Source organism: Penicillium crustosum (assembly GCF_028827405.1).
Source record: "Penicillium crustosum strain IBT 35664 chromosome Unknown utg000003l_segment0_segment0, whole genome shotgun sequence".
NCBI lineage: Eukaryota > Fungi > Ascomycota > Eurotiomycetes > Eurotiales > Aspergillaceae > Penicillium > Penicillium crustosum.
In genome coordinates this window covers 3,161,601-3,174,994 of record NW_026623124.1, presented here as the reverse complement: position 1 = coordinate 3,174,994, position 13,394 = coordinate 3,161,601, and the positions used below count along the sequence as shown (strand labels likewise).

At 47.3% G+C, this 13,394-nt stretch overlaps 6 protein-coding genes across 6 annotated transcripts; 3 read left to right on the top strand and 3 right to left on the bottom strand.

The window, feature by feature from the left end:
• Positions 1-244: 244 nt before the first annotated feature.
• Positions 245-1,183, top strand: N7487_008284 (uncharacterized protein; the record flags this gene model as incomplete). Its single annotated transcript, XM_056876014.1, has 1 exon — positions 245-1,183. One exon carries the CDS (start codon positions 245-247, stop codon positions 1,181-1,183), a length of 939 nt encoding a protein of 312 aa, XP_056728202.1.
• A 73-nt stretch (positions 1,184-1,256) lies between these two features.
• N7487_008283 (CeGAL family transcription factor) lies at positions 1,257-3,392 on the bottom strand (the record flags this gene model as incomplete). Its single annotated transcript, XM_056876013.1, has 1 exon — positions 1,257-3,392. The coding sequence occupies one exon, from the start codon at positions 3,390-3,392 to the stop codon at positions 1,257-1,259; it is 2,136 nt and encodes a 711-aa protein (XP_056728201.1).
• A 245-nt stretch (positions 3,393-3,637) lies between these two features.
• N7487_008282 (uncharacterized protein) lies at positions 3,638-5,539 on the bottom strand (the record flags this gene model as incomplete). The annotated part of the gene is made up of 7 exons (XM_056876012.1): positions 3,638-3,762; positions 3,813-4,215; positions 4,275-4,785; positions 4,835-4,919; positions 4,971-5,158; positions 5,211-5,215; positions 5,270-5,539. The coding sequence occupies 7 exons, from the start codon at positions 5,537-5,539 to the stop codon at positions 3,638-3,640; spliced, it is 1,587 nt and encodes a 528-aa protein (XP_056728200.1).
• Positions 5,540-6,459: 920 nt separating this feature from the next.
• N7487_008281 (DUF3425 domain-containing protein) lies at positions 6,460-7,413 on the bottom strand (the record flags this gene model as incomplete). Its single annotated transcript, XM_056876011.1, has 2 exons — positions 6,460-7,184; positions 7,251-7,413. The coding sequence occupies 2 exons, from the start codon at positions 7,411-7,413 to the stop codon at positions 6,460-6,462; spliced, it is 888 nt and encodes a 295-aa protein (XP_056728199.1).
• Positions 7,414-8,009: 596 nt separating this feature from the next.
• N7487_008280 (aldo/keto reductase) lies at positions 8,010-9,172 on the top strand (the record flags this gene model as incomplete). The annotated part of the gene is made up of 3 exons (XM_056876010.1): positions 8,010-8,041; positions 8,107-8,614; positions 8,672-9,172. 3 exons carry the CDS (start codon positions 8,010-8,012, stop codon positions 9,170-9,172), a joined length of 1,041 nt encoding a protein of 346 aa, XP_056728198.1.
• Positions 9,173-10,746: 1,574 nt separating this feature from the next.
• Positions 10,747-11,791, top strand: N7487_008279 (uncharacterized protein; the record flags this gene model as incomplete). The annotated part of the gene is made up of 2 exons (XM_056876009.1): positions 10,747-10,795; positions 11,040-11,791. 2 exons carry the CDS (start codon positions 10,747-10,749, stop codon positions 11,789-11,791), a joined length of 801 nt encoding a protein of 266 aa, XP_056728197.1.
• Between the last annotated feature and the right edge of the window lie 1,603 nt (positions 11,792-13,394).

Below are 13,394 nucleotides of genomic sequence, written 5' to 3'. Positions count from 1 at the left end.
CGGAGAAAGACATGTCCGCGTGGCGAACGAGCCTGACTTCCATACAACTCGGTCGAGAACGGCTTCTAGATCCGACCCGAGAATTATTATTGTAAATTAGGGTAGTAAACATTGGGAACTGTTCATCAATACTGAGAGATTCAAAGCTGAATTAGTGTATATTCCTTCCAGCTTCGATGCTTACAACCAAAATCAATCCAATCTGCAATTGAAATTGAAATTGCCAAAGAAACACGAGACGACAATGTCAATTCCCCAAGAATCAGTACACAGCGTCTTGAATCATGTTCTACCCCATATTGAACGCCATATTCAATGTCAATCGCTAGCCTCAACAACCCCACGACCCTTTATCCTAGGCTTGACAGGCCTCCAAGGCAGCGGAAAATCAACGTGGACCGATGCAATTGTGAAAGAGCTAAGACAAAGCCACGGGTTCAACACCATCAATTTGTCTCTCGATGATCTATACCTTGACCACGACGATCTCGTCCAACTTCGCACGGCCAATCCATCCAACAAACTGGTCCAAACACGAGGCCAGCCGGGAACACACGACATGGCCCTTGCGCATTCTTTCTTCGAAAGCTTGAGAACAGGCTCAGAGATACTGATCCCGTCATTTGATAAGAGCAAGTTCAACGGCGAGGGCGGGAGGACACCTAAAGAGACATGGAACCGTATCCCAGCTGGAACAGCCATTGACGTCGTTGTTTTTGAAGGCTGGTGTGTTGGATTCCAGCCACTGCAGGAAACGGCTGTTCGACAACGATGGGAAGAAGGATCGCAGAAGCAGACTGCATTGGAATATCCAACGGAGACTCTGAGAGACCATGCGGTTGAACACTTGCTGGGTGTGAACACGCAGCTGCGCGGTTACTGCGATCTTTTCATGGGACCGCAACACTTGGATTTCCTCGTTCATTTGGATACCGATGATCTGGTAAATGTTTATCGATGGCGGATGCAGCAGGAGCATGCTCTCCGCGCGCGGACGAACGAGAGTATGACGGATGAACAGGTTGTCCAATTCGTGAAAGGGTACATGGCAGCTTATGAACTGTATCTTGACCAGTTGAGACGGGGATTTTTTGGGCCGAGCGCACCCAATGTCGATAATAAGGGCCAGTTGCGAGTCGTTTTAGATCAGGATAGGACAGTAGTTGATATTGATTTGTACTAGTCGTTAGGAACATTTTTCGTGCAGAACTTGTCTATTACACATATTCTTTCTATAAAAAATTATGCATCAGAAATCACAAGAAGTTATTGTGGATCATCCATGGGCCATCTGCCACACTCCATAAATCGTTCATGAGCATAGATGATGAAAATGGCAAAGAGTCTTGACCAGCAAAACTCGGATTAAAAGCAGGGTTTCCGTCAGCCATGTTCCCAAAAATGAGACCAGCTGAAGACTGTCCACCAAGGTAGTTCTCAGCAGGGTCTAGTGCTTCAGCAAAGTTGCCAATATTGTCAGATGGTGAAAAAACGGCAGATTCGTAGTTTTCCGCTGGGGCAGGGCCTTGAGCGGGAGAGCGTATTGATGATTGAAACGGGTGAATTCCTGCAGGGACTGGACGAGCTTGGTATCCATTCGGCGCTGAAACTTGAGGTCGCATTGGTGTGAGCACAGTATCGCCAATCTCATTATTTCCATCCTGAACCGGCAATATTTGTGATATCCGTTTATCGATCGATGGTGTAGCTTGGGCATGGGGTTGAGTTGATTTACCGGCGCCGTTAAATGTGGCGGTAGACTTGGCTTGCTGGCCACTGGATGCCTGTATCTCAAAAGCAGATTCCATGCCTTTGATTGCCTCGATGCAGGTCTCTGGCCAGCTACTACCGCGTAATGATAGGTTTTTCAAAATAGCAATCCCCATTCTCGCGTATTTGAGAGCAGTGGGTGCGGGAAATTCATCTTCCCACGCAGCATACATTAGAATGAGGCAGGCCATCCAAGTTGACCAGGTAAAGCATGGCCAGGAGAGCGGAGATTTCGGTTCAGAGGACATGTGCTTTCTCAACGCAGCAAGTATAGATCGAGAAGATCCAATACAAGTCTGCAAGGCATTCTTGTAATCCGCACTGGGCTTTTCAGAGGCCAAAAGAGGTCGATTGAGCGAGATGATAGCCTCGTGTCTTAGGATCATTAATAGTAGTCGGTGGTATGGCTGCAAGATCGGCTCTTGATCTAGATCATTTTCTGAGGGCTCATCAATGGGGTTTACATCGTCATAAACTTCATTCCACCATTGTGCTAGTTCTCCAGTAACATGAGCCGCTTCAACCTGGCTGGCGTGACTGTGGAGAATAGACTTATTACGAAGTTCAACAATCAAACCTCGAATCCGTGCAAATCTCGCCAGATGACACAGTAAGCGCAACCTGCGATCGTCGGGGGATTTAATTGTTGAAGAATGTCTCTCGGCATCAGGGTAGCACACGTCGATGTCGTCATCTCGAATAGAGAGCGGGATCCCAAGAGCCTGAGAAAGGTATCTTTCAAGTGAATAGATTGACCAGAATAATCGACAACGAATATCAGCTTCTTCACTGCTAAAGCAAGAAAAGCGTCTTGGGCAACGATGTAACCCGAGGTGGAATGCAGTGCGGGTGATGACACCCCCTACTCGCGAGGCGGCATTCAGGCGCAAAAGAGAAGCGAGTGCAAGTTGAGCTGTAAATGCCGCTTGTAGGAGTGGCAAACTAGTTGGCTCTTCAAGGAGGCTTTGTACATCTTGCATCACATGTTGAATGGATCGAAAGACTAAGACCGAAGGAACGGGACTGAGCTTCGATCCAGACGGCATTCTCTGTCGATCATCGCCGAGAGAAATGGACACGATGGAGCGAAGAATCATGAGTTCTAATCGGTTGATCGATTCTATCCCTTTTCGGCCGACTTTCTCTATAGTTTTCAAGACTGTCGGGGCATGGAGGCATGGGAAGATTGGATGCCAATTCTCGAAATAGCTGCGTGTCCACTGAACAAGATCGTCGAAAGCAAATGAGGCATTTGGTGTATAATTTAATTCTTCCCTTGCCCACAGCTCATCAGAGCTTTGAATTCTTCCTGAACTTTGCTGTAAGCGGTCGTCTTCCCCTGGGACCGAGGTTCTGTCACGGGCTCGTGTTTGGTCCAAGTCTGCTGAACGACGTGCGAACGCATTGTAAACATGACGGATAAAATGGATTCCACTTGAACTTCCGAGGAAAGTCGCAGATCCGTCATTTTGAGACTCTCTCATAAATCCAATCTCGCGAGGCGAGGGTCCTGATGTACCCGCGACGGAGGTGCGCTTGTGTCTCTTGGTTGCACGAGAAGGATACGGCCATTCAGACTCATTCTCCTCGAACCGCATGCTGGCAGGTGAAGCCGAAGCCATTATCGCTGTGAATTTATGTATCACATTTTTCGAAACTGAGATATTCGAAGTTAAGTTTCCTTGGGAAGAAATCTGGCTCCCGGCTCCACGGTTGTTATTACGTCAGCAACAGGCGTCGGGCCCGACCCAGAACCAGATCTATAAAACCAAAAAATGTTTTTGTATCAAATTTGTTATTTTATAAACATATTTGGATGAATATACATAAATATTTAATCCTGCAAGTTTTATGCTTCCAGGGTGTTTTAAAATGCACCCTTTCCGGGGGTGCTATCCCCCTTCAAAGAAGCACATCCCTGCTCGACATCCTCAGGCCGGAGCAACTGGCTATTGTAGCCATCCTTATAGGCAAGTCCCACCAGCGTTTTCTCTGTTAATAGTCAGATATACGGACGTTGTAAAAACTGATTGGGAACTTACCATTAGGATTGTATCGGGGCCATCCGAACTTAGTCAAGCCCTCTTGAGGATCACTTGCAAATGCAACCCAGGCGGAAGCCATGTACCGGGCAAATTCATTCTCTCGATCACTGTTTGGGATTCCGCTGACCTGCTCTCCAGTTCCAAACACCATAGGCAGGTCTGCCCCGTGGTAGCTTCCGCTGTTATGATACAGGCGTAGGTTGTCCCAGTCCCCGAAGTAGTGGGACTGCCAGACCGGAACGCCGTTGTCGACTCGATATCTGGCGGATGCACCACTAGGGCAAGTGAAAGCTGCATCATTGAAACTTTGCCATGCGCTATCACTAAGGGAGATATTTGCGTTAAAGGCACTGATGCGGTAGTAGCCAGGTTCGTAATTATTGCTGTTGATCAAATATGGCTGCGATACGTTAGCATCTTTCTGAAGATAGGCTCAGATATACAATGATTTTTACTCACAAGACGTGCGAATCTGCCTGCAGCAGATCTCTCGGTGTAGTTGCCAAACACGGTAACTCCGTCCACTGTCGGATGGAACACCGCTTGTGGAGTGGCTGATGAATGTGCTGGCGGGACCTTCCCGCCAGCCTTGACGACGTCCATGTACGGCTTCTGGCGGACGCACTTCACAACTTCTTCGGGGTCACTGGCTTGGTCCCCACAACCGAGAAGCTTGGAAGCAGTGTAAAAGTAACTGGTGGACTCTTCGGCAGTATTGGGCACAAAGCTGAGTGACGTTCCAGAGTGGGAGATGAAACCAGAAACGAGGGGCTCGTCTGCCCAAGCCTGTGAATAATAATCAACAGCAGAGCCACCGGCAGACTGGCCAAAGATTGAGATGCGCTTTGGATCTCCACCAAACGCGGCGATATTGCGATGGGCCCATTCCACTGCCATACGTTGATCCAGCAGTCCGACATTTTGGGGAACGTTGGGTGCACCAGAGAAGCCAAGGATATTCAATCGGTAGCTGATATTAATTAGTAACCACGTATAAATGTAGGATGAAGAGTACTGACTTAATGGTCACCACCACTACCTCATGCTCATCCGCCAAGGCTTGTCCATCATAGTATGGATTGTTGGCACCGCCCCTGGTAAATCCTTCAAGAAGTGTCAATTACTTGAAAACAAAAAGGGTCGAGATGAACATACGACCACCATGGAACCATAGCAGGACTGGCTTTAAGTTAGAGACTGTGGGACGTGTCCACACATTCAAGAAAAGGCAGTCTTCGCTCTGAGAAGTACCCAGAGCCTGAGTAAACGACTTGACAATCCTAGGGGCCTGCGGAGTAAAGCCAGGGTAATCTGGAACCGAGCCGGCATTTGCAGGGCAATCACTAACTCTGGTCAGATACCTAAATCACAATAGCAAGGGTATAATATACGCACGGGCTCTGTTGGTGATACGGTTAGCCACATACACTACGGACTGCAGGGAGAGATCTCACATAGGCATTTGCCTGAATGGTACCATTGGAATCATAAGCTACTGGAGCCGCGAATCGAAGATCTCCAATTGGCGGCGAAGCATAGGGGATACCCAGGTACTCAGAGACTGCAGGCCTACGAGGTGCAGCGTGCCCCTCAACCAGCCCACTACTAGTCTCTACCGAGCCACCGATGTGCATCTCCAGATCATCTAAACATTGCTGCCCCCAGACTGCAGGGCATATAGCTAGCAAGATTGCAGGTCCGATTAGACTCCAGCCCGCCTTCATTTTTGAAATTACTAACGTGGGGTGAGGGGAAATGGCCAAGGCTGCGGAAGCTCAAAGATATATAATGTTCACATATGTCACAGTGGGGCCATCTGTATTGCCAGGGGTTCCGGATGTTCACTTCGGTGTTCGTTTAGTCGTGATGGGATCGCCGATTGTCGCTTTAATTAAGCGAACAGGGGGTTGATTGGCAATATGCAGGACTTGAAAAGCAAGGTTAGGAGAGGGGGGGTTCACACGAACAATTGGCGACTAATGCGGAAGTTTAACCTGATGATCGTCCTGTAGACCTACAGATGAAGCGCTATTTGACATTTGATATGTGTACATAATAAGTACTATGTATATTTTATATTAGACCCTGATTTGCCAAGATATTGATTGTCGAGTCATATTGTCAGATTTATATGGTTATCCACACACTATTTCGACATCTCCGGGAGCCATGTGGAGTCTAAATATTATAAATTAAAAAAATTTGAACGCCAGCGTGAGTTCTTTACAAAGTACTTGGCTCATGGGGTCCTTTTCTTTTGTGGCACATTTTCATATAACAATGCATTGTTATCTTGAGAATGGATGGGTCCTAGACGCCGAGCATAGAAACAAAATACTCTGTAACTTCCATGTATTCAACCTTGGTATTCGAGAATTTAAAGCCTGTACCCTCACAGCCTCAAGCTAGGTTTGGATTACGCCACTTAAACCCAGGGGGATAAGTGTTCTTAAGAGTCAGCAATTATCTTTAACCTTAAGCTGACAATGCCAAAGTCTCCAGTGGACAACAGGGAAGTGGTGCTATATTGTCATACAAAATCAAGAAGGTAAAAAGATCAGAGAGTCATTAATAATAATGTGGCGCTGAAGTACCCGGATTACTAAATTTACCGGGTCTAATCCAAGAAAATGAACTATCTGAATTAAGTTAATCTTTCAGCCTGTGGAGGTAGAAGGAATAAAGGCTTTTCCCCACGCTTCATTCGCCAGTAATTTGTAGACTGGAACAAGTCCCAGCTGCCTCGAACTGCCCAGCCCCATGTTTTCAGAAACGTTTCCGTTACCTCCCAGCCTGCGGGATCCCACGGATCTTTCCAGACGATCATTCCAGTCTGCCCCGTTTCTGAGTTGCGATACCCACACAGATCATGACAAAGCTGAACGTCATCAAATGAATTTCCTGCTAATATCAAGTGGTCTCGCATTTTTGGAATAGGCAGAAGGTCAAGCCAGGGGTGGTGCGAGATTGTGCTTTGGATGGCAGTTGGCTGCAAGGCCGAAGGCAGCGAGGAGTCTTGATATTCAGGGTACCTTGGGCCAACAAGGTTAAACGGAGACAGCGCTTCGTCATCCATCTGGGCCGGCGATAAATGCAAAACATCCATATTGGTGATTAGCGCCCTCAGGAAATTCAATTGGGTCAGACCTAAAAGCAGCTCTGTGCGGGGCGATCTAGCGGTATATTCGGCATAGATGAGCATTTCTACCCGGCGTATAGTGTACATCGAGGGTCCAGAATTTGGACCAAGAATCCGAAGGCCGTTTATGGATTTCAAGTCATCGAGATTGTTAGCGGTATATGCTGTCTGTGGCTCCGCTAGATGTTCCGGGCTGGATGAGTGTGCATTGACGGTTCGTTGGCGCCGCCCTATCAACAGAATGAGTTACAACCAGAAATCAAAGGCTTTTATTGACATAGAGTGAAGGAACGTACGCCGTGCCCTCTGATTAAACCGATTTTGTACCTTTCTTCGTTCTTTCGGGTCTGTAATGTGGGTCCAACCGTCTGAGGGCCAGAGAGGAATGCGGTTTTCTACCGGCTGTAAGAAAGGTGGATGTGCCGTGAAATAGGACTGGGCAGTCCCTGTGGAATCCATCACGATTTCAGCTGGCTAGATTGGAATAGTAATGGGTTGGGGATGAGGAGAAGACAAGGTTTTGGGATGATGACACCTGCAGCAATAGTGCCCAGGTAGCTCTGGAGTCTGGGCGGAGCCAGGGAAAAGAGGCCACGAACCGAAGGCGGTGGCAATCTAAGGACAGCCCTGCATACTGTCTGGCCGTGAGTTTAGTACTTGCTTGGTGTCATTGGTCGGTTTCATTAAGTTTGGGTGGTCCACGGGTGCTTTCAACGTTCCAGTAAGCTCCACCAATAAACTCAATCAGTTGACATCGAAATTCCCCGCCGGGTGGATATTTTGCTGACAGGTGCAGCATTAGCGCAGGAAAGCGTGCCAAACCTGCCCACTCTCTCACCAATGAGAAAGATCGGTTCAAGAATACGGAGGAAACCATTATATCAAAATAACTGTGGTAGTGACGTTATCGCTGACAGGAAACGGACTTCAGCTTCTAATTTCCGGCGTTCTCTCCTCCCAGGCGATCTGGTTTGGGTTATAAATATGCTGTGAGATTCCCCGAAGTATTTGGCATCATTCGGGTTACTTCTCATCTCATTCAGTTTAAACACACAATGGCATCTAACAGCAAAGTCGGTTATGTGAGGTATGTCCCATATATTTCCCAGATAATTCTCCTATCGAACTATTCAACGGCTCACCCTTTTAAAGACTTGGCAATTCTGGCCTGAAAATCTCGCAAATCGTCCTCGGTTGTATGACTTACGGTGACACCAACTGGCAACCCTGGTTGACGGAGGAGGCGGAAGCCCTCCCTCTCATCAAGCATGCATACGATCGTGGTATCAATACTTGGGACGTCGCAGACACATACTCGAATGGTGCTTCTGAAGAGATTCTCGGCAAGGCATTAAAGAAGTACAAGATCCCGCGATCTCGGGTGGTGATCATGTCCAAATGTTTCCACCGTGTGGATGAATCACGCGGCCCGTTGGATGCAGCGACTCATGGAGTCAATGACGGCGACAATGTCAATCTCGTTGGTCTCTCTAGAAAACATATCTTTGATGCCGTCGAACGCAGCGTTGAACGTTTGGGCACGTATATCGACGTTCTCCAGATTCATCGCTTGGACCGGGACACGCCAATGGAGGAAATCATGAAAGCGCTGAATGATGTGATCGAGAGTGGCAAGGTGCGGTATATTGGTGCAAGCTCGGTATGTTTTTTGTTTTACTCTAAGAGGTGCTATCGGAACTGACAGGACGGCTGCTAGATGGCTGCTTGGGAATTCCAGATGCTTCAGAACACTGCCGAGAAACATGGCTGGCACAAGTTCATCTCAATGCAAGGCTTCTACAATCTCCTTTACCGGGAGGAGGAGCGGGAAATGTTTCCTTACTGCCACGCTACTGGTGTTGGACTATTGCCTTGGTCACCTCTTGCGGCCGGTGTTTTGGCTCATGCCTGGACGGACCGCTCGGACAAGCGCGAAGAACAAGACGTTTTTCTCAAGTTACTATTCCGCAACGGGGAGGACCAAGCTTCTAAGCTTATTGTAAGCCGTGTACAAGAAGTGGCAGCCAAAAAGGGAGTTAGCATGGCGCAAGTTGCGACAGCTTGGGTCTTATCCAAACGCGGAGCAGCACCGATCTTAGGTTTGGATTCAGTGGATAGGATCGACCAGGCTGTGGATGCTGTAAAAGTGTCCTTGACGGAGGCGGAGGTCCAATACCTGGAGGAGCCATATGTTCCAAAACAAGCTATGACCTTCTAGGGGTCACTGTTCTATCATTGCAAGGTACATTTATCAATTGAAGAGTAGTTAATGTGATGTACAAGTGCTAACTAGACCTCATTCCCCTTTCATACTCTTTCACATGACATCCATCCCAAACCTGTGGTAATATCCGGTTTTCCAGGCATCAAGGTCTGGCTTATCCGTTACAGATAGGTACCTATATCGGGCCAATTAGCCCCTCTTCGGCAATTCCTTCGGCCAGGGGAGAATAGTAAGTTCACTCCACTGGCATCGCCATCGTTCAGTCTTTGTCTCATAGACGCGAGAAGGAGCGAGATGTGGATTAGGGCGTACGACGAGATTGAACAAGTCAGAAAATCTGCGTGGTGCGAAGATGCGCCATTCTTCACTGGGAAGTAGTCGGACTCCAAGGCAAGCACTGGTGGTGGGGAAAGTTACAATGGCTGCCTTAGCTGAGTTATGTGGCGTGCAGTTTATTTTATGCTTTGTTTTCTACCACAGATGAACTCGGGCCTGGTTACGTATCTGCACGGGGGCTTTCAGGTCCTTGAATATCCTGTGCCCAGTCCGGATAACGCTATCCTCTGCCTCCCAGGATAAGTCGCTGCTATCAAAATAGACCAAGTCGTAATCAGAGATGCCGGCTTTAGGATGTTTTCCAGTAACTACATTCCAGACAGTTTAAATACCACCCAGGTAGGTCGAGTGTGGATGCCCGACTTAGAACTTCAGTCAATGTTCGATTGCGACTTACTGCCTCGCGGATAAAGGCCAATTTCTCGTTGATAGGAAGGTGGAAAGGCTCGATAGATGAGTCAATAGGATCTTCGAAGAAGGCAGCATAGTTGTATGCCATAGTGGGAATTTCAAATTCGAATGATCGAGTATTGGAATTGGTGTGAAAGGAGTTGAACGGGTTTCCACTCTATTTAAACTCGAACGGGCGGCCAAGACATGCCTACCATTTTGCGCCATTTGAAATTTTTAGGACGACACCTAACTAGCGTATCTTACTGTTGTACGAGAGATACCTAGGTAGACGGGACTTGATTTGATACCTAAAGTTGTCATGGGTACGCGTATGTATGTTTATAGGCATGATTCAACTGCTTTTCAGTATCTGGGCTGATCCAAGTTACCCAAATAATAGATTAGGAATGACTCCAAATTGCTGCGGAATATATATTCCTGTTACCATGAGGCAAGACAACGAAATAGGGCATGAAATGTCTGTTTTTGATGGCCGATATCAATTCCGATTTTATCCCAAGAAAGCCTGGAAAGACATTGTTTCTGTTTCATCTAGGTGTTTTTGATAAAAAACGCATATTTCTATTGAACTCGTGACCTGCAACAATTATTATCGAACTACTATCTTAAAAAGACCATAAAGAGCGGCGAGGACAGTATAGTTGTCTCCGACATAAATATGGTGAGCATCACGTGCCTGCCAATTATGGCCGGAGGTTTCTTACTCCGAAACTTTCACCCAGCAGCATCACCCATGCACATGACTTTGGGAATCTGATATCTTGCATATCTTCGAGGGTTGCACTGCTTTCTGCATTGTATAACCCTGTAATCAACAAATGGCGCAATTGCGATCGAAGCGGAAGGCACCTGGTGCCACCATGCCAGGTGTGACCAGAATACACTACCCCACATAAAAAGTATAGATCGACTGACTCAAGATGTCATCAGAAGAGAACTTGAATGCGATTTCCTGTGAGCTATGCAGACAACGCAAATGCAAAGTATGTTATTCTTTCGCAACAGCAAGACAAGTGCTGACCGAATAGTGTGATCGCAAACTGTAAGATCAAAAACGTCACCGTTTAATTCGATAGCTGGTCTTAGTTCTAACCATTTGCATTTCATTAAGTCCGTTCTGTTCCCAATGTACAGGGGAAGCATCGAAATGCATCTACCCCGAGAGTGGTAAAAGGCAAGTACCCAGCGCCTACACATATGCAGGTACCCGCGGGAAACCAACTAACTCATTGGCCCAGAGGGTTACCGTTGGGATACTTGAACCAATTGGAAGAGAGGCTGGCAGAGACCGAGGCAGCTCTTTACGGGGCGTTGATGACCGTTCGTTCAATGGGACAACCAGCAGCAGTACAAACTCCAGCAAAGACGGATACTAGCCCTAAAAACAAAGCAGCTCGCATGGACGAGTGGTCTCAGCTGCCCCTTCGAGAATGGCCGGATATGGAGCGCTGGCTGACGGTCATGTCCGACCGGTTTACCATCGAGCAACCAAGTGAGGCGGTTTCGGACACATCGAGACGTGGCTACGCGATTCCTATGACTCCTACTCACGATAAACAGCAGACTCTGGGAGATCAACCCCATTCCGGACTAGTCTCATATGCATGGCCACCTAGGGACAACAGGGTCAGTTCGGGGAGTTCATACGATGCTCATCAGACCCACCCTGGTGTGTTGGCTTCGCCGGTTTATTTTGGACACCAGACCGCGGTGGAACCCGAACCTGTGCCGTCTATAGATAGTTCCCGAGATGGAATAGTTGGCGAGGATGTTGTGGGTGTTTCGGAGGCAAGAGCTGGAGTGGAGACGGGGCCGAGTAAAGCTGAGGAGCTGTCACACAATAATCCGAGTCTTTACTTTTGAAGTGATGTGTTCCAAACATGTATATCACAATGGTACAAAGTGATATGGAAGTCTCACATCTTCATGGACCCCCAGGTTCCTTATCTGTAACGGGCTAAGCCATGATGGAGCCTTAATGCCTGAGGCTACCATTTTTGTAATCACCCCACGTGTTTTCTGGAACCTTTTTTTTCCAATGATCAATCCGCCAGAATGGCTTTGTTGTGAAATCAAAGACGAGTTCAAATCCATCGATGAGCGATTTACAATATACAATATAATACAATAATACAGAGTACATCGCAGACGACATTATATTGCTAGACCCTAGCGGGTTTCACCCCACTCCACACAATTTTCACGGTGGAGTCAGAGATGAAGGCTTTTAAGACTTTAAACACCAATACTCCACCGAAAATCCACCAGTCCACTCAAATAACGAGCACCACACACAATCTCAGTGATCTGGAAGTTCTCTAACCGCTCCGAACTCCATCAGCTGCAGGCGCTCGCAACAAGACCCCTTGACCTGAGTTCACCCAGTTGAATCCTCTGATTGGTTCCTCTACTTGGCTAAATCTAAGCCAACGGGTCACAAACACGGGCTACTTTGAGCGTGGAACGGATACAAGTGGTTGGTGAAACGCCCGTGCATTCAGACTAAGAGCCCGGACCTGCATCCGTTTCAATTATATTATTTCTCGGGACATTATCACATCACGCTGTACGGGTCACTTTCTACGAGGGATGGTATTTACATGAACTATTTACATGAACCTGTAGACTTCAAGGGTGTTTGATATGGAATGACAGCGCAGATAGGACACGTCGAACACACGTATACGTTTGCCCGATGACCCCTCCATACCTAGGCACATATCCGACACCCTAGAAGATGACCCTGGAGGATGGGGGGCTGGAACCATCTCGGGGGTACGGATCAGGGCCCCTTCAAGATTCTAGAGGCGAATAAATAGGCGTAGTTCATATACCGTAGAAGGAGGCAAATAGCCAAAGTTTGGATGAACCATTCTATCATCGAGAACACTGGGCCCTAATAGCCAGACCCTGAAGTGAATTCCTGTTAGGCTCCATCCGCATCCTTTGGGGTGTCCTGCTACTGGTCAACCTCAAACGCTGGTGTAGCGCCCAAAAATCCCCCGTAAGGAGGAACCCCCCCCTTCTCTTTTTTCAACCTCCTTGGGATTGTGTGTGTGTGTGTGTCTTTGTTCCTTCATTCTCTCCTTATTCTTCTATTCTTTTAGTCCTAGATACAAAGTGATCTGAGATCCTGGACTCCTTTTTTATTCTTCTATTTTATTCTTGACCTGTGCACCATTCCTTGACACAAGACACTGTTATTCCCCTCTACATTTTGCTGCGCAAAATCAAAGAGGACTGGACATTCATTTTTGCATCTTTGCAATAGAATTTGAAATTCAAACTCAACCCACGATCAATCGATCAATCTGATACTGGACATTCCAGTTGATCTTACATTCTTTCCGCGATCGTCTTACCACGCGAGACTCCAACGGATCCGATCGCAAAGCGCGACCAGATACCAAAAAAAAAGAAAAATACAAATACAAATCTCACACATTGCATGTGTAGAGTTATAAAT